Here is a 19833-nt window from a genome sequence, read left to right on the forward strand (position 1 = left end):
TAAGAAAATGCATATGTATTTTGACCTATGGTATAAACATTCAAAATGCATCCCTTAATGCTGCTGATGTCTCCCACAGTTGTTGGTGATACTGTACAAATCCAGATAACAATGCGATACTCCGGGCTTGAGTGGTTAGCGCGCAAACCTCACAGCTAGGAGACCAGGGTACAATTCCACTCTCGGCCATCTCTGTGTGGAGTTTGCATGTTCTCCATGCGTGGGTTTTCTCCGGGTACTCTGGTTCCCACATTCCAAAAACATGCTAGGTTAATTGGTGACTACGAATTGTCCATAGGTATGAATGTGAGTGTGAATGGTTGTTTGTCTATATGTGCCCTGTGATTGGCTGTATCCCGCCTCTCGCCCAGAGACAGCTGGGATAGGCTCCAGCACCCCCGTGACCCTCGTGAGCATAAGCAGTAGAAAATGAATGAATGAATGAATGAATGAATGCGATACTCTCTCGTTTATCAGGAAAGGAAAATGTATATAAAGATATGGACACTTCATTAGATACACCTAAACATGATCTCTGATCACAATTTCTGCCTTTACAAAGGTAACACTCAGTCAGGGGGGTACTAGTTGTAGTTTGCCAATGTGTATAATTGGACTGTATCATACTGAGAGCTGTTTCCATTGTTTGTAGTAGCTAAATAAAGTAACCAAGTCTTTATAAATAGACAATGATGCAGAGCAAATGATGTTTGTTTTTATCATTGACACTTGAAAAATGTCCTCAAGAGGAGTCACTGTGGAAGTGTCACAAACATGATTAGTTGAGACAAATCCCAGAGTTCATGGAGAGCTGCTAATGTGTACTATTATTATTATTATGATTACTATTATTATCATTTTCATTTCAGGAGCCAAGCGCCTGATGTCGTCAGTCTGTATGCCACCAAGGAGGACACGCAGCTCTGACGCACTTCACTTAACAGCTGGAGTCAGGAGACAGCAGACTAGGCGCAGCACACCTCGTCTTCACCTCATGAGCAACGCTGAGTGGAGCAGAGCTGAGTTATATGATATATAGTAACCAGCGACAATCAACAGGTGGACACCTGATAGCGTAAAGCCTGAGGTAACACATCTTTTGTTGTTTTTGTTGTAATTTTAAAATGTCCTTCTAAGCTCTCGGGGTAGAGATCACATTAGATTGAGACCCTTGGCAAGATGGAAAGATATGTTATCATCCAAACAAACTACCTGTAAATGCTGAGACATGGAGAAGATAGGATTAAACAAGCTATGCTTCTTCCTACTCCTTTTCAGACATGTTGAATTGAGTGAATGCGAGCGCATGTGAATAACTTGTTAAGCATGTCTGAAAAAACTAAAACCCTTATCGTTACCATCTTGTTATTTATCAACACTACTTATATATACAGTAACAGGTATTTATCAACAGTTGTGCTGTAGTGAAAGTGGGAGGATTTAGTGGTAAGCTCTTAAAGAGAACTACATTTTGGAATTTTTGCCCATCATCCACACTCTTGATGTAAGACATGGACACATTTGTCTTTCGCTTTTCTGTGCATTCAAAAGATATAAAAACAGCTACAAAGACACTGCTAAGAATGCACTTCATGGGAAATACTGTACTTATTTTGCCTACACCACCGGAGGTGGCTGCTAAAATATGGTAAAATACTGTAAGTATTACATGTTCTCATGAGTATACCTGTTACTACATGGTTACAGCATGTATATAAAACCGGGCTAGAGGTTTTTGGAGGTGTTTTAATAGCGGTCTTTGTAGGCAGCATAGGTGTGTCCCATTACGTGCAATAATGAGCGGTCTCTTTTTATCTGTTTGTATATCTTTAGACTGCACAGAAAACGGAAAGACATATGTGATCGTGTCTCACATAAGGATTGTGGCTGATGGGCAAAATTTTAAAAAAAGTGCAGTTTTCAGTCAAGGGCCAGAAACTCTTAATCAGTAAAATGTAGTAATAGCAAAAGTATCTACATTTATTAACTGATTATAAATATTTGGATATGTCTACACATAAATATACATGAATGTGATTTATTTGAAATCTTTTGTTATGGTGTGAAGTATATGAAATTGTGTAAAACAGAATAATCAGTAAAATGTCCCAGCTTGTCAGTTGACTGGTTATAACAACAAAATATGCCTTGTTTTAATATGAACAAAAATAATGTTGCAAACTTAATCGAACCTACATTATGAAAGGAATTTCTTTTTTTATTATGAGTTTATTATGTAAGATGACACCATGAGTCAGACTGTTACATTGTTATACTGTTGTGCAAGACCGTAAGGCATACGTGCTTTTTGATTTTTGCAGCACAGAGCATAACTAGGGTGGACGTAATCCACAAATATATAGTTTTTCTGTTTAGTATTTTGGAGATAATCTAAATAATGTTACAAATTAATCCTACGTTACCTTCCAGAATTCATGTCCACCATGTCAACCAGTGAAAACGCTGTTCTGAGCAGCAGGTCAGAGGTCAGCACCAAAAACATCACATGTGAAGGGAAGGCTCCGTCAGTCACTACCTCGATCATCTCCATGACCTTTGGCATCTTGTCCAACAGCCTGGCCCTGTTAATCCTGCTTAAATCCTCCAAGCGTGTCCCACTGAAGTCCAAGGTGCCCTTCTTGGTGTTCGCCACCAGTCTGGTGGTCACCGACCTTCTGGGTCATCTGGTGAATGGCTCCCTCGTGCTTTTCGTCTATAGCTGGCGCAAGAATTGGGAGACATTTGACCCTCGTGGCAATGTGTGCAACCTTTTTGGCACCAGCATGGTGTTCTTCGGCCTGAGCCCGCTGTTCCTGGGCTGTGCCATGGCCATAGAGCGCTGCATTGGAGTCACCAGGCCCTTCTACCATTCCACAGGGTTGGCTTTCCGTCACATGAGGAGGCTGCTGTCTGTCATTTGGCTGGTCGCTGCCCTCGTGGCTGTACTCCCGATGGTGTTGTGGAGGTCCTATGGCGTTCAGAGATCCAGGAGCTGGTGCTTCTTCCATTTGGGGAAACCCAAAGACTGGCTAGATGTGTTCCTGCCTCTGTTTTTCTCCCTGCTAGGCTTGCTGGCCCTGCTCTTCTCTATCGTTTGCAATACTGTGAGCAGCTGCTCTCTGTTGCTGTCCACAATGCACCGCAAGCACCACAGCAGAGGAACTTCTTACCACATTGAGATGATCTGCCAGCTGCTGGCCATCATGCTGGTTTCCTGTGTTTGCTGGGGGCCTTTACTGGTAAGCTTTTAGACCTAAATTTAACCTGTGAATGACATCAGAAGAAAAAACTTTTGAATACACTTTCTGCAATAGATTCTTTAAAACCATACATACAATCATACATGCAATACGATCAGCAGAACGCTCCTGTTGTATATATATACGTTGTTTATATATGCAAATATGTTATATGTATGTATGTTGTTTTATATACAAAGTTAGAATAATAGTGAAGGAATGAGTTTGGCACCTCTGGCCATTAGTTAGCCCCTGGGACAATTCAGTTGAATAGTCTTGTATTTAGTCTTACAATGAATTTTCATCAGGGGTGCTGTACTATGTATTAATTAATTACATAACTACATTATTTCCCTATTTGTGCCTCTGTATGTAAATGATTAGTCTTTGTCTTCAATTACTTGACTTTGTATAGATCCATGTCATCTTTCTGAGCTCCAAAGACAACCATGAGCCAGAGTCCGATAGTCTACTGTTTGTGGTACGCATGGCCACATGGAACCAAATCCTGGACCCCTGGATCTACATTCTGCTTAGGAAGGCCGTACTGAGGAAACTCTACCTAATGTTACAAAGATGCTCAAGGTCTAAGTCCCTGCAGCAACCAGTGCAGTGGAAGCACAGCTTCCTTCAAAGCTCCACATCCAGCATCTCCAGGTTCGGCCCTCGTGAATGTCGCTGCTTTGATGGATTACTTGTGCAAAACACCCGAATGAGTTTATCTACCGACTCCAACACTGAAGTGTTTCACGTGGTTACATCTGTGTGGAAGAAATGCTAAAAGAACAGGAAATGTAGTGAATTTTGTTAAGAATGTGGACTTTTGCTTGATTTGCTTATCCTCATGGTTAAACTACTCTGTTCTTAAATTATATGTCTTATGTATATTAAATATTGGTGACTCATGGGCCATCCATGAACAGAATATCACCGTTAATGTTTATGTTTTTTTAAATCTGCTGCAAAGATTATTATTAAATATATGGTTTTGATCTTCCCTCAATTTTGCTGTCGCCAGCCAACAGAAGTATTCTCATTTTGAATGCAAATGACACATAGTGCCTGCCTGTGGATCAATTTGATATAGCATAATCATTATTTGCTGTAATGACACCGTTTCTTGTTTGACTATATTTAAGTAAGACCCTCTATTATGTGTTCCGAGGAGTCAATAAAATATGAAAATTACAATGTGATCCGTATTATACTGGAAAGCTGTTCTATAGTTGGTTTGTAATATAATTTTATTATTGTGGAGCTATTTAACGTATTTTAACTTTGTATATATAAATATAATGCAACTTACAATGGGGTTGCACAATATCAAGCCCAACTGTATATTATGATGAAACAATCGACAGTGACATGTTGCTAATTGATTGATAACTAATATATTAATGACTTACAGTATTGAAATTGACATGTCTGTAGTTTTATACAGTGATTGTGATACAGTGAAAAGTGTTTGCCCCCTTCCTGATTTGTTGAACCTTCCCAAGAGTGGCTGGCCAACCAAAATTACCCCAAGCGTACAGTGATGACTCATAAAAGAGGTAACAAAAAACCCCACAACAAGATCCAAAGAACTACAGGTATCAGGTACCTGCTTTGGTTAAGGTCAGTGTTCATGATTCAACCATAGAAAGACTCTGGGTGAAAACGGACTGCATGGCAGAGCTTCAAGATGAAAATCACTATTTAATTAAAAAAAGGCTCGGATTGATTTTGTCAGAAAACAACAATACTTTGTTGTTTGACAAGACTAAAACTGAACTTTTAGGAAGGTGTGTTTTTGACCTCAAAGAAACGATGTCAAGATATTCCTTTGTCTGGGGCTGGCGTTTGTTGATGCAATACCAAAAGTTTCCTTTAGGTGGCAGTGCCAGCTGCCAACGCATATTTTGATGCAAACGAGGAAGAACACAAACCATATCCATTTGTAACTAAAAATCCTCTTCCTCATAATTCCAATCTCTTAACCCCGCATGCCTCCTTGAACATCGGATCAGGTTTGGGAATAATACATAATAATGTCTGTGTACGGGTTGTTTGGCGTTTGTGTGTTTTTGTCACGCTCCTCTATGGTGTAGCAGCTAAAAACTAGCGCGTATCATGTTGCGTGTGCTAGTTGAAAAAAGCACAGTAAATCCTTCCATTTGACAGTGACACAGCTTGTATTTGCTTTTCGGTTTCAGTTCATTGTTGTCTTCTCATAGGTGAAAAGATGAACCAGGAGAAATTGGCCAAACTTCAAGCCCAAGTGCGGATAGGAGGAAAGGTCAGTACGAACCCGGAAGTGATGCATTGTTTTGGTCGTACGTAAGATAAAATACACGTTAAAGTAGACATAATGGCGCCTTCCAGGCAACTGGGCAGTCAAAAATGTTTGACTTCCGATTAGGTAAGATGCTTTGGAAAGCTTTTGGAAAGGTCGGGATTCCAAATTGTGATAAACATACAAAACGTCTAATTTTCATTGCCGCGCCCGTCGTGAATTTCAAATATCCATTCGAAGATTATTTAACGAACATTCATTCATAAATTCATTTCCTCCTGCTTATCCTCACACGCCTATTCCAACTGTCTTCGGGCGAGAGGCGGGGTACACCCTGGACTGGTCGCCAGCCAATCACAGGGCACATATAGACAAACAACCATTCATACTCACATTCATACCTATGGACAATTTGGAGTTGCCAATTAATTTAATTTTTGGAATGTGGGAGGAAACCCAAGAACCCAGAGAAAACCCACATATGCACGGGGAGAACATGCAAACAGAAATGCCTGAGGGTGGAATTGAACTCTGGTCTACGAGCTGTGTGGCCTGCGCGCTAACCACTAGGCCTCTTTAACAAACATAATAGTTATAATTTATCTATTAAAGAGCGACAGTTTGTCTATGTCCCAGTTGTTTGAAATTCACCTTAGTTCATTCATTAGCTACAACTGTAAAATAATGTGTTATTATAATCGTCTTTTGCATTTTCCCACACACATAATTTGCTGAATACACTATGTCATCCACTTCTTTCATTTTGTTTATATTTGCTGTGGTTTAAGGGTTCCGCACGCAGAAAGAAGAAGGTGGTACACAGGACTGCGACAGCAGACGACAAAAAGCTTCAAAGTTCACTGAAGAAGCTGGCAGTCAACAACATTGCTGGTATTGAGGAGGTAATTAGCAGCTATTGCTAATATTTTGTCCCCGTCATGTAGCTAAATGACCAAAACTTGTAGTTTGTAGTGTACCTTGACGCTCTGATACTTCTCCATTCTCAGGTCAATATGATCAAGGATGACGGGACAGTGATCCACTTCAACAATCCCAAAGTTCAAGCTTCCCTGTCAGCCAACACATTTGCTGTCACAGGTCATGCCGAGACCAAGCAGCTGACAGAGATGCTGCCCGGCATCCTCAGCCAACTGGGGGCCGACAGCCTTAGCAGCCTGCGCAAACTGGCCGAACAATTCCCACGGCAAGGTGTGTGCAAGGCAGGGAGTTATGTCAGCATTGAGTGCGGTCAAATAACCCTATCATAACCGGAATATTAGCAATAACCTTGTTCCGCAGGGCCATGTAAACACCAATAGCCTTTTTGAAAAAAAAACTACGCTCATATTCCATATTACCCCTGGATACTCTTTTTCTAACCCGATTATTGGGTCATGTATATGCCTGTAGGGATATCCCGATCGAAAGATACAAATACTAGCCAAATGTTCTTTGACTAGAATTTTGCAGTAGGTCCTTTTAAAAAAACAGTGATAAGGAGGATCTTTACTGTGCATTTTCTGTTATCCAGTGCTTGACAGTAAAGCTCCAAAGGCAGAGGACATCGAGGAAGAGGATGATGACGTTCCAGGTATGGGCTTTTTAACATGTGCAAATGCACTTTATTTATCAAGTGTGCATAGGACCTGTAATGGGACCTCATTTATGTTGTGTGTTTAATGTTGTATTTCTGTGTGGGAAAAAATATATAAAATTGTATTTTTGCTGTGCAGATTTGGTGGAGAACTTTGACGAAGCATCAAAGAATGAAGCAAACTGATGTGTGCGACTGCAATGAAACCAGAAACTCATGACATATCCACCTACACACACACATACACACATACACTAGAGACTTTTTTTTAACAGACGGTTCACATTTACAATATGAATTTCTCATGAATGAACAGTTGAGCTGCATTGCTCGTCATTACAGTTGTCATATTGGTCTTTTTTGTTTGTAAAACACAATAAAAAAGCATTAACATTTTTATGAGATCCCGCTATTCTCATCATTGACAATCCAAAAGTGATGATTTACACCTCAACTGGCCACATTAAGTACAGCCACACATCTAATGAAAGGTAGTAAATAAGCATTATATCCACCTGTCAATACTTTGGAAACTATTCTCAGGTGATGTCCATTTTTTTGGCCTTCAATTTTAAAATCAGTACTCTGCATGTATTTTTCTGCTTTGCAGTGGCTTTTGTTTCTCTGAATTGGACCTGTAAGTCACTATAGCAGCGCGCCAATTGGTTGTTCATTCATTCATTCATTCATTTTCTACCGCTTATCCTCACAAGGGTCGCAGGGGTGCTGGAGCCTATCCCAGCTGTCTTCGGGCGAGAGGTGGGGTACACCCTGGATAGGTGGCCAGCCAATCACAGAGCACATACAGACAAACAACTATTCACACTCACATTCATACCTATGGTATGGACAATTTGGAGTCGCCAATTAACCTAGCATGTTTTTGGAATGTGGGAGGAAACCGGAGTACCTGGAGAAAACCCACGCATGCACGGGAAAAACATGCAAACTCCATGTTCCATGTGTGAGGTCTGCGCGCTAACCACTCGTCCGCAGTGCAGCCCCAATTGGTTGTTATGTAACTCAAAACTAATTTAGAAGAAGTGTAATGGAATTCACAGCCATTAATAGTATCATATGACTAATTACTAGTTGTACACTATTGCATTTTGTATGATAATCACGCAAATATTTCCTGATGGAGCAAAGCTCAGTGTGATGCAATGCAGAACTGCACTACTACACGCTACAGTCAATACCTTAAAAAAAATCTTTGTCAGGTGTCTTCTATTGGCTCGCATTAGATTGTGTTGGTGTACCTATTGAGGTGGCCGCTGACTGACTGCATTGCTTGCTCGGTATGTGTGACGTCATGATCGCTCCTCTTAGCTTGCAGCAATGGGCATATTTCTGCACAACTCTTGAGGTTTCTCCAAGAGCTGCAGAGAACGAAGGGAGGGAGGGTCTCAGTAGGGGGTGAAGAGGAAAAACTCAACCCCCGCTACCCCCCTCATCCTCATCCCACCCCACCCTCAACATCATCCTTTTGCCGATGCTGCCTGTGATGTAAGTGGAATCAAAATGTTGAAGTTGTTCTCTGCGCGGGACGACGACAACGAGAGCCTCCTGGGGGCCATCACAGAAGGTACTTCTTCGTTCTCTCCATGCTGCCTGTGTGCCATGATTATGATGGTGCAGATCGCGGCTCTTGTGTTTATATCTGAAAACAGCTGATGCAGCGTTTGTCCACGCGTGTGCACGCCACGGCGTTGGCAACTCGCGCATCCGCTCTGCAGTTGACTCATGCAAAATGAATGAATATGAAAGGGGGGGAGAGGGAGAATAAGAATAGTTTCCTGTTGAGCTCATGCAAGAGGATGCGAGGGACTGAGTGTCGCATTGGCGAGCAAGGAGCTTGCGGGAGGATTAAACAATTGCACGTGCTCAATGCGTCGCATATATGCCAGTGTACAATCTGCAGCATGCATGCCACTTTTTTTGAATTGTTATTAAATGCGTTCAGAATGTGTGAACATACCGATCAAATATGTACCCTTTTGCGGCAAAAACGTGCTTGTAACATAACCCCTCACATTACTGTTCTGTTTTAACTGCACCCTATCGGAATGGGTGAAATGAAACGTCAACTCGGCAATTTTCCGGTGTGATAGGTACTTCCCTTCGACTATGGGGGGTGTGCTGCAAAGATGCTGCAAAGATTGACCCGTTTTAAATGAGTCTCACAGGTCCCACAAGAGTGTGTTTTCAAAATTTAACATCAATGCTGGTATTTAGACAGTTTAAAAGTGCTTTCATAAACTGGGAACACTGCCTTCTGCTTGTTTGATTAAAGGGCTCCTATTGAGCTAATTTTTCTACCATTTACTGGGTTGTGGTCTCCTATAGAGCAGCTACACACAATAACCCGCTCAGAAGACTTTTTGGATTTTGCAGAATCTGCACCTATTCCAGCTGTATTTCCTTTGATTTGTGCTTCCTGCCAAAACAATCTGTTTTAATTTATTCCACCCACAGCCCACCTCTGGGCATGCCCACTCCGCTGTGATTGGTCCCTTGGCCAAAGTGCTTCCTAACTATAACTACCATATAAGGAAGTCCATCCCTCTGTGACATCATGGAGAGGCAGTTTTACCACGCCTTTTGAAACAGCGTTTTGAGCCATCCCAAACATCTTTCAGTGCTCACTTTGAAATGCGCAAACCTCATTATCTGAAACTCTGGCATCGTTTAACGCGAGAAAAACACATTCTAACTACATTTATAGGTCAGAAAAGTGGAAAAAGCATAACACATCCCCTTTAAAGGGATAGTTCGGATTTTTTTTTACATGAATTTGTCTGATACACTCACTAGCAGTTTATCAACACAGACTTACCCACCACTTCGTCCCATGAGCCAAGTTCTGGTCGGATTTTGGTGATGGGGAGCATAGCTATGGTTACTTTATGGGCCACTTAATTAAAGTGTTTGGCCTTTAAAAACAGTATGTATTCAAAAGAGTAATGCACTTATAACACAAACATGCCTCCTTGAAAAAAAAATCTCACCTCACAATCGGTCAGTGTTACTTTCTCTCCTGTCGTAAAACTGCACGCTGCTGCTTGTCCATTGTTGAGTCTTCATTCGTGCATAATAAACACTGTGGAAGACATACACAACAATGGATAAGCAGTAGCGTGCAGATACCAGCGTAACACAGTGTGATTGTGAAGTCTGATTTTTCAAGGAGGCATTATTGTATTGCAATTACGCTTTTGAATGCATATTGTTTTGAGAAGCTAAACTGCTAAAGTGGCCCCTGCACTGACGAAACGAAATTTGGTTCCTCATCACCGAAGTCCGACCAGAATACGGCTCACGGGATGAAGTGGGGGGTGGGTCACCGTTGATGCACTCCGAACTATCCAAAATATGTGAGCTATAGTGGTAACTTTACAATCACTTTTTAACAGCAGCACCATGCTAGCCTATTTGTCCTAACTCCCAAGTCTGTAGCGGCTGACGGATAGTTGGCAAGTTTTGTATTTTTTGTGTAGGGGTACCTGGTTTTGGCGTCATATCCATGAGGAAGAAGGTTTTTCCTTTATGATGTAATGGAAAGCTGAAACTTCAAAAACAACCGATTTTATGCCTCTTCTCTCTATAGAGCAAAGAAATGAAGGTAACTCTAGTGACACATATCATTGTTAGAACATCACTTAAAAGTCACTTTTGCATAATAAGTCATCTTCACCAGACTTTTTCTTGCGTTTCTGCTGTATTTTCCAAATACTTTACTTTAAAAGTGTGCAGCAATCAGTTCACACATCTGTCAAGGCTGATGTGGTGCTAAAGCGACCTCCAGTGATGATTGAAAGCCTGAAAAGGGTATGGAGGGTGATGAATCCTCTCATTCACTTTAATGGCCACTTAGCACATGTGCTTTCATTTAGAGGAGTTACGCAGTGCATGTGTAGTGTGTGTGTGAAATAATGGCTATGCTCTCCTTGAAAACAGATGAAGGAGACAACCCATCTCTTGGTGACACCAAGCACCCCTGGCTGAGCAGACCTTACCTCCTGGTCCTCAAAGACGGAGATGTGGCCAAATCAGGTCAAATCAAACCTGAGGATCCTTCCAAGTCCTCCTCAGAAGAAGCAGTAATGTCATCCAAGCAGAAAACCCCCCCGGAACGCCCGGCCACAAAAATTCTCCACGTGGAGGAAGGCGGCTGCACTGTGACTACATGGGGTGAAGGTTGCTGTGAGGAGTCTTCCACCAGTCCTCTGGTTCTGACGCCAACTGAGGAGGAGCAGATTGTCCCCTCAAAGGAGGACTCAGTGATTGAAGAGAAGGAGATGGAGGAATCCCACGAGGAGACCGGGAACCTGCAGACTCATCTTAAAGTACCCAATGGAGGCAAGGTGGAACATAAGGACGGAGCAGTGGGAGACTCTAGATCCTTACTTGTTGATGCCGACAAGGAACCTGAGCTAGTTGGCATCCTGTCCAAAGATTGCGCCAATGCTCTGGGAGATGTGGCTCCTGTTTGGATCCCAGACGCTCAGGCTCAGGTGTGCATGAAGTGCGGGGTCAAGTTCACCTTTACCAAAAGGAGGCACCACTGTCGTGCTTGCGGCAAGGTGAGGCTCCTATTCTGTGCTCCTATTGTGTGCACTATGGATATGACATTACCCGTGATTGTATACATGTTTGCATGTGCACGTTTGTGTCGTCAGGTGTTTTGTGCACTTTGCTCCGGCCTGAAGTTCAGACTTACACATCTGGATGGCAAGGAGGGGCGAGTTTGTGTTTCCTGTCATTCAACCCTCATTAAAAGTGAGCCACAGTTATGTTTTATTTGCTCGTTGAAGCTAATAGTTGTCTCCGTTTTAGCCACAACGTCTTGCGTGTTTTTCTCAGGCATGTCCCCCAGGGGGAAAAGGAGGGTGTGGTTTGCGGATGAAGTCCTCGTCGATAAGCAATCTGACTCAGCTCCCACCACACCCGTCAGAGGGCCCGCCTCCTCGCCACTGATGAGCCGAGTGCCAAGAAGGACAGCCAAAAGTCCAGGAGGTTCACCTCAGCTCAGGAGAGCCCCCAAACCACACGGGGGCACTGATGTAGGATCCCGCTATGCAGTATATCTATCTTAATAATCATTTCTTTCAGAATTTTAAAGTTGTCATTTGCCCGTGTCTTCCTTCAAGGAGGCGTGTGGTCCTCGTTGGGGGACGTCATATTTAGTAGGTAGCTCATCCAACCTCATCCCACTGGATGGTCTGCCGCCCATACTCACCTCCACAGGAGTTAAAGGAGGTAAGGTCCTCTCCATTCATTCAGATGATGCTATTGGTTAATTTACAAAATGGTTTGTGAAACTACGATAAAGTGAAGCAATTGCACTCTTATGCTTTCATCCAAAGCATGGATTCTTTTCTCTACTCAGATTACACTGTAGAGGAGCATCCTTCTGAGATGTTACTCATCCAGGACTTAGAGAGTGGCAGGGCCAATCCTCTTGTGTTTGTTCTTAATGCTAACCTGCTGGCCATGGTCAAGATGGTCAACTGTAAGTATCAAATGTATTTCAAGCCTAAAGTTCTGATGATAAAGCTTCTGTTGAACTTGATTGCATGGCAAGATGTAAACAGGAAGTGCTGGTGCGTGACCACCAAGGGAATGCATGCCGTGGGACAGGTGGAAGTGGTGGTGCTCCTGCAATGTCTCCCTGAAGAGAAGAGCATTCCCAAGGAGATCTTCAGACATTTTATCCAGCTGTACAGGGACGGTCTCACAGGTCTCTCACAAACTCACACACACACACACAAAATGAAATAAGATCCTAAATAAGGACAACAAATTACCGATTTTGATTATGTTGATCAATTCCATAATTTAGGTTTTGGAGAACAGTGCAGAGAGAAGCTCTCAAAAGTAGCCTTCGTTAAGAGCCAGAGAAGTCTTTTTTTAGCACATGAGAGCTAAAATCTGCCAAAATGTCAAAATCCAATTAGGGAAGATTTTTATATTTTTAATGAAAAAATGTGTAACAAGTGAAATGAACCCTTCCTATAACTTGGAATGAGAATAAAAATGTATAATTCAAAATATATATAGATATTTTTCTTTTCCTTTCTATGTCCACAGGTAAGGTGATAAAACACCTGTCCCTGTCACTGTTTGGCAGCAGTTTCCTGGGCAGTGAGGAGCATGCAGGCTTCTTGTTTGTCCTCCCCACTCATCAGTCCCTCCAAGGTCTACCCCTTCCAAGCCAGCCCTACCTCTTCGGCCTGCTGGTCCACAGAGCCGAGGTGGCCTGGGCCAAGGCCTTCCCCTTGCGCCTTATGCTGCGACTGGGCGCCGAGTACAGATGTGAGCGAGTCCGTTGGTGGGCATTAACATACTGCATGTTGGTAATGCTGCTACTGACCATGCCTCTGTTTGTCTTGTTCCAGTCTATCCTTGTCCTCTGTACAGCGTGCGCTTTAGGAAGGCTTTGTTTGGGGAGATAGGCCACACAGTCATGAGGCTTTTAGTGGTGAGTCAAGTTGGCTTCAAAGTTGCAAGAGTTCCATCGGAATGAACAGGAATACATCATTTCACCATATAGTGGCCTCATACTAGTAAATTCATCACAGTATGATAATTACTGTATTTACTGTACCAAATTGTACCTTGAATAAATAATATTCTAACAATTCTAACCAGTTCAATATGAAGGATAGTGATATAGATCATTGACATTTATAACTAAATGTTATGAAATAGTGTCAACGCTTCCCCTTTTAATGAACGCTGTGGACTCCTATAGAGCAGCTATACATGATAACCAGCACACAAAGCTTTCTAGTTCTTCCAGAATCTGCACCTATTCATCTGTATTTCTATTGATTTCGTGGTTTCCGCGAAACAGGCTGACTTAATGTATTGCACCCATGGCCTGCTTCCAGGCACGCCACTCCGCTGTGTTTGGTCACACTCCAGAGAGCTTAAAAGGTCTTCCGGTTTGTGCCGCTAGCTGCAAACACAACTTTATAGGAGTTGATAAACGGTATCGGAGTTCATAATAAACATAGATTTATGTTTTTAAAATATCCGCTACATACAGCCATATGTTTTGGATCCTTAATCTGACCCAGAAGCATAGACTGGACAGTCTAAAGTTTCTGAAATAAAGAGGTTACTTCAAGGCATCTCTTTATGGTAAGTAGCTTTAGCATTTTAGCGGTTTTCGTGTGATATGGCCATTACAGGTTTTTTGCGGGACTATCAGTGTTTAAAAAACTTGGGTAAAGTCACTGATTGTGGTTGGAAACAGCTATTAGCAACCCCGCTCCTTGTATGCACACTCTATAATGCTACACAGACAAACACTTTTGCTCCATGACTTCCACAAAATAAACACAGTTAGGACACTGATAAATTGTGACTTACTGCTTGCTCTTCTGACTCTTCCAAATAACCAAGTAATGTTGGAAAGGAGTGAGGCTTCAGCAAGTTTGTCAGCTAGTCCAACTGCATGCTGGCCCATGTTCACAAAACAGTCCAGTGTGAAATGCCTTTGACAGATTAAAATGCATTTCTTTTGCTAGTAGAGAATCAGGAACTCCAACCACTTGTGCTTGATGATGGCGCCTTTGGGAATTGTAAACAAATGTGGCTCTTCCTTATGAGCCATTGCTAACAACGTAAACAGAGAAGCAGAGTTTGGGGGAGGGCAAAGCTTACAGCCACGCCCATAGAAGGAAGTCTGCTCCTCTGTGACATCACAAAGGGACAGTTTTACCATACCTTCTGAAACTGAATGTTTTGAGCCATCCCAAACTTCTTTGTGGGCACACTTTCAAATGTACAAACCTCATTATCTGGATCTTTGGAATCGTTTAACACGAGAATACAACATTCTAACTACATTTATGGGTCAGAAAAGTGGAAAAAATTAAAGGTCCCTTTTAAATAAGAAATGTTCAGATATACATAAAAATGTTTTTTTTTTTTAAAGTTTGCCTTCTTTTATGTTTGCCTCTATGCATCTATCTTTTGTAGGACTTCAGGAATTACCGCTATGGCCTACCAAAGGTCCAGGGGCTCACTGTGGACCTGGAGGCTCAGAGGACCTGCATAAAGATACCAACCAGTGGCTACAATGAGGTACGATCAACACTTGCATGCATATTTTGAAAATGGTGTTGGTTTATTTTTGATGATGATGTCCTCCTCAGCTTATGAAGGCTCTGAACAAGTCCAACGAGCATGTACTGGCCATAGGGGCGTGCTTCAATGAGGCTGCTGACTCTCACCTCATCTGTGTGCAAAGAGATGACGGGCAGTACCAGACGCAAGCCATCAGCATTCACAACCAGCCACGCAAAGGTATCTATGGAGAACCAGCACACCTATATAGCCATCCTTGTTTGGGACACCCTTGACTTTACTTCCTGATGCATTAAAGGGATAGTTCAGATTTGTTTTACATAAAGTTGTATGACAAACCCATAAGCAGTGAAGTCCCCACTTCGGGTGTGGAGCCAAGTTCTGGTCTAACCCTTCAAGAACCACACTGAATATTGATAGCTAGCACTCTCAACTGTGGACTCTGGTTGAAGCCCGGGCTGGAAAACATCTTAGGTGGGATCTCCTTGTCATGCCAGTAATGTTGGAAGTCATCAGGACCATCAAGGGAGTATGTACCGGTAACTTTCTTCCACCTTTTAATGTCCATCTTTGGTGCTCTCTTGCAAATTCCAAACAGGCATTTTTGTGAGGTTAAATGAGATGAGGCCTTTGAAGATATTTTGTCTTCTTGAAAACCTGTTTCTCGCAGATATCATCTGGTGGCTATGGGACTTTATTCAGCAGCACCAGTCACAACCTTCATTTGGGCCGAGGATCGTCATGTGTCTTGATGGACAGCCAATGCTCTGGTGCCCTTTTTGGGGGTCTACCACTTCACTTGTTTGTTCCATAACCTTAAGGATCTTTGAAGTTTCAAACGACTGTCTTACACCATCCGACCTCAGCAGCAATGATGCACTTTGAAGGCCTTGCTTATGCAGCTCAACAATTTGACCAAGTTCAAAGAGGGAACATTCATTCATTCATTCATTTTCTACCGCTTTCGAGAAATCACGGCAGTGTGAACACCTGACAAAAAATGGCATTGAGTCCATATTTTAGCTTTAGCCAGGATTTTGTCCTTTTAAAGGATACGGTATGAAACCTTTGGATGGCTGATGAACAGCCTACTTCACGTTGATGGGTGTGTGCAACAAATTGATTACTCACTTAGAATCTCCTTATGATCCAACAGTGCAAAATGTGACATTTTCTCAACTGGTCTTATTCAACTGGTCGATTAAGAGTATATTTTTTCATTTCTAATTTTTTTTATGTTCTTTGTTTCCTTTATTTCTACAGTAACTGGCTCTTGTTTCTTCATATTCAGCAGTGCACTGAAAGCATCTGCAGGATATTTTGCCAAGTCTAGCATTGTCGAAGGTAACAGTTCCTTCCGACTTGGTTCTCATCACATGTTAGCATGTTAGCAGCTTGTGGACTGCTTCATTCATTCATTCATTGTCCGTGTGTGTGTGTGTACATCTTAACAGCCTGTGTGTCTCAGTGTGTGTCAGTGTTGACAAGTGTGTCTCTACTGTTGTCTGTATATTGTGTACTTGTCACCCCCTCGCCCCCGTCTCTCCTTCCCCAGATGGACTTATGGTCCAGATTACCCCAGAGACAATGGCGGAGCTGCGCAGGTCGCTACGTGAGATGAGAGACTACACCGTCACCTGTGGACGTGTGGACCAAGCGGACAGCCAGGAGCTTGTTTGTTTGCAGTGGCTGGAGGGGAAGAGTGGCGTCAATAAAGGGTGGGTGTGTCCTTGTGCTTGATTAATTGCATCTAAAAGTATTGCTACAAAAATCAAACCAAAATCTAAAGTGTTTATACCACTTTGGAATAACTTATGAAGGGTTGTCCTCATTGCTTGTCTGTTCGGCATTGTCAACTGGTAGGTCATTTTACTTTATTTTACTTTTATTCAACAGTGGTTAACCAGTTTTTACAGTTGTATGACAGTTAAAGGGGACCTGTTTTGCTTTTTCCACTCTTATGTCCTATAAATGTAGTTAGAATGTTGTATTCTCCTGTTAAACAATGCCTAAGTTTCAGATAATGAGGTTGCTGCATTTGGAAGTGAGCCCTGCAAGACGTTTGGGATGGCTCTGAACACTCAGTTTCATCTGTGATGTCTGTGCCCTCTCCCAAAATCTGCTTCTCTGTTTACGCTGTTAGCAATGTCTGGTGTAAGGGAAAGCTACATTTGTTTACAATTCCTAACAAGGCAAACATCAAGCAGAATTGGTTTGACTTCCTGGTTCTCGACTAGAAAAAGAAAAATGTTTTAGTCTGTCAACGGCATTTCACACTGGACTGTTTTGTGAACATGGAACAGTGTGCAGCTACACTAGCTGACAAACTTGCTGAACCCTGACAATGTTACTTGGTCATTTGGAAGAGTCAGAAGAGCAAGCAGTAAGTACGAATTTCTCAGAGTGTCCTAACTTTTTGTGGGTTTTTTTTGTAAGTAATGGAACAAAACCGGTTGCTTGTGTAGCATTATATTGTGTGCATACAGGGAGTGGGGTGCAAATAGCCATTTCACACCACAATCAGTGGGCCTACCCAAGTTTTTTAAACTCTGCTAGCCCTGCAAAAAATGTGTTATGACCACATTACATGTTACCGATACAGAGATGTATTGAGCTAACCTCTTTTCTTGAGAATGTTCAGACTGTCCAGTCTCCACTCTGGATCAGACTCAGGATCCAACACACATAGCTGTATGTTAAAAGCGGACATTTCAAAAAGATAAATCATTGTTTATTATAAATTCCTAATCTGTTAATCAACGCATATGAAGCTATCCGTAAATCTTCATGAGCACTTGGGAGTGTGACTAACCACAGCAGAGTGAGCGTGCCTGGAGGCCGGCCATGGGTGGGATACATTGAAACCACAATTAAATACAAAGGGCTGAAAAATGAGCACAATAGGTCCCTTTTAAGAACGTTAAAATGTTACTTAAAATATTACCTACTAAAGTGTTTATGATAACAACATAGCTATTACAATGTAGCTACTAACTAAAGTCACTGTTTTGTTTTATATTTCTTAGGGTAATAAGCCCCATTGATGGTAAATCCATGGAGTCCATCAGCAGCACCAAGATGTTCCAGAAATCAGAATACAAAGAAAATGGGAAGATTATCCACTGGACAGAGGTATGGTTTTCTTTGCTACTTAAGTTATTAATTTTGTTTTAAGGTTTTAAATGAAAGTTCTGTGTAGGTGTTCTACCTGCAGAAGGCCGATCAGCCAAAAGGTGTTACACCCAACTTAGCGGAGCACAATCGGCTCACAGAGCGCATCGCCCGGGCCTTTTGCTTGGCCCTATGTCCTTACCTCAAACTGCTGAAGGAGGACGGCTTGGCCAAGTTGGGGCTGCGTGTCACTTTTGACCTCCAACAGGTGAGGGATATTATTGTTTAACAATATGTTTATTATTGTGGGTGTAGCTTGCAGGGGTGTACAACTGCACTATATCACACTGACACCTGTTTGTAACATTTTTATTATCTAGCAAACAAAAATACAGCAAGAAAATGCTTTCATTTAATGTTGCTGGAGGAAAAAAATATTGTAGTGTAAAATATTGTAAAACAACACAGAAATTTACCATTTTATTTGGATTTCTATTAAGTTCAACTTGGATTTTTTTAAAAAAAGTGAATATTACAAAGATCAATATGCTTGACATTATTTACATTCAAATGCAACATTATTTTAAAAAGAAATAAAAAAAATATTATTTACATTTTCTTATTTCTTTATTGAGTAATTTAGGTTGGAAAACTATATTATATTAAATAATAAATATATATTTATACATTTGGTTGTCATTTTAGGTAGGTTTTGTAGCCGGTAGCAACGGGCACCCTCTACCATCCCAGTACCTGAACGCCCTGGACAGCACGCTGATCCCCGTCATACACAGCAGAGGGCGCAAGAGAGGCGACGAGCCCCTTGTGATGGAGCTCATCTTTTACATCCTGGAGTTCATCACTTAGAAATACCTCATAAAAATGTCTTCAACTGGCCCTGACCTGACATGACCTCACCAGTGCTGCCATGAGGACAGTCCACTTGTGAGTCAAGAGAGATAGAGGTCTCACTCATGGCGGTTTTCTGAGCTTACCCAGCAGGTGAAACGAGCAGCACCATTTATGTAGCAACTCCACAGCTTGTTCAATGTGGGGACAAAAATACCTTCAGCATAGCAGCTGGAATCAGCCGGCAACTTTAACTCTAAGATAATGACTTAGGTAGTAGTTGATGCACATGGAATGAATGCCTGATGGATTGTAATTTAGCTAAATGTTCTTGAAATGAATTGTCAGCTTGTAATTAATTAAAACTTTGCAACCTCGACATAGCCTCGGTTCTCTGCTTGAAATAGAGTCTGGGGAGGAAGCTGAGGCGGTGCCTGTTATGATGAAAAATACAAAAACAAGATTTATTTGTTTATTAAATGTTATTCTAAATGCATTTTCTGGATGATTCTGAAGTAAATATAAAAGTAAAAAATTGCAGATTTCCTAATCAAATACGGAAGAAATCTATGGTGAGACCATCGTGATAGATGCACGAGCCCCGCCTACCCAAACATTTGATACACCGTGACTTTCTACAGCCTGTGTAATTGCCGTTAATGTAAGTG

The 19833-nt window shown here is 41.9% G+C and overlaps 3 protein-coding genes across 4 annotated transcripts; all 3 read left to right on the top strand.

Annotated features, from left to right (window-relative positions):
* Nucleotides 1-2254: 2254 nt before the first annotated feature.
* On the top strand, nt 2255-4023 carry ptgfr (prostaglandin F receptor (FP)). The gene is made up of 2 exons (XM_058072988.2): nt 2255-3239; nt 3655-4023. The coding sequence occupies exons 1-2, from the start codon at nt 2436-2438 to the stop codon at nt 4018-4020; spliced, it is 1170 nt and encodes a 389-aa protein (XP_057928971.2). The 5' UTR covers nt 2255-2435; the 3' UTR covers nt 4021-4023.
* A 1078-nt stretch (nt 4024-5101) lies between these two features.
* On the top strand, nt 5102-7505 carry btf3l4 (basic transcription factor 3-like 4). The gene is made up of 6 exons (XM_058073836.2): nt 5102-5248; nt 5456-5517; nt 6303-6416; nt 6522-6723; nt 7046-7105; nt 7248-7505. Exons 2-6 carry the CDS (start codon nt 5464-5466, stop codon nt 7292-7294), a joined length of 477 nt encoding a protein of 158 aa, XP_057929819.1. The 5' UTR covers nt 5102-5248; nt 5456-5463; the 3' UTR covers nt 7295-7505.
* Nucleotides 7506-7787: 282 nt separating this feature from the next.
* On the top strand, nt 7788-19562 carry zfyve9b (zinc finger, FYVE domain containing 9b). 2 transcript variants are annotated; one of them, XM_058073835.2, is made up of 16 exons: nt 7788-8693; nt 11066-11691; nt 11788-11887; nt 11972-12171; nt 12259-12367; nt 12498-12620; nt 12693-12848; nt 13199-13423; nt 13507-13589; nt 15098-15202; nt 15274-15424; nt 16469-16549; nt 16761-16923; nt 18232-18337; nt 18405-18584; nt 19022-19562. In XM_058073835.2, the coding sequence occupies exons 1-16, from the start codon at nt 8630-8632 to the stop codon at nt 19181-19183; spliced, it is 2634 nt and encodes an 877-aa protein (XP_057929818.2). In that variant the 5' UTR covers nt 7788-8629; the 3' UTR covers nt 19184-19562. The 2 variants fall into 2 exon arrangements, 1 of the variants encoding a protein (XP_057929818.2); XR_009129918.2 differs by lacking the exons at nt 18405-18584; nt 19022-19562 and having other exon boundaries at nt 16660-16923.
* Nucleotides 19563-19833: the final 271 nt, after the last annotated feature.

This window comes from Doryrhamphus excisus, linkage group LG4, assembly GCF_037039965.1.
Source record: "Doryrhamphus excisus strain RoL-2023G ecotype Guam linkage group LG4, RoL_Dexc_Guam_v1.1, whole genome shotgun sequence".
Taxonomy (NCBI): domain Eukaryota; kingdom Metazoa; phylum Chordata; class Actinopteri; order Syngnathiformes; family Syngnathidae; genus Doryrhamphus; species Doryrhamphus excisus.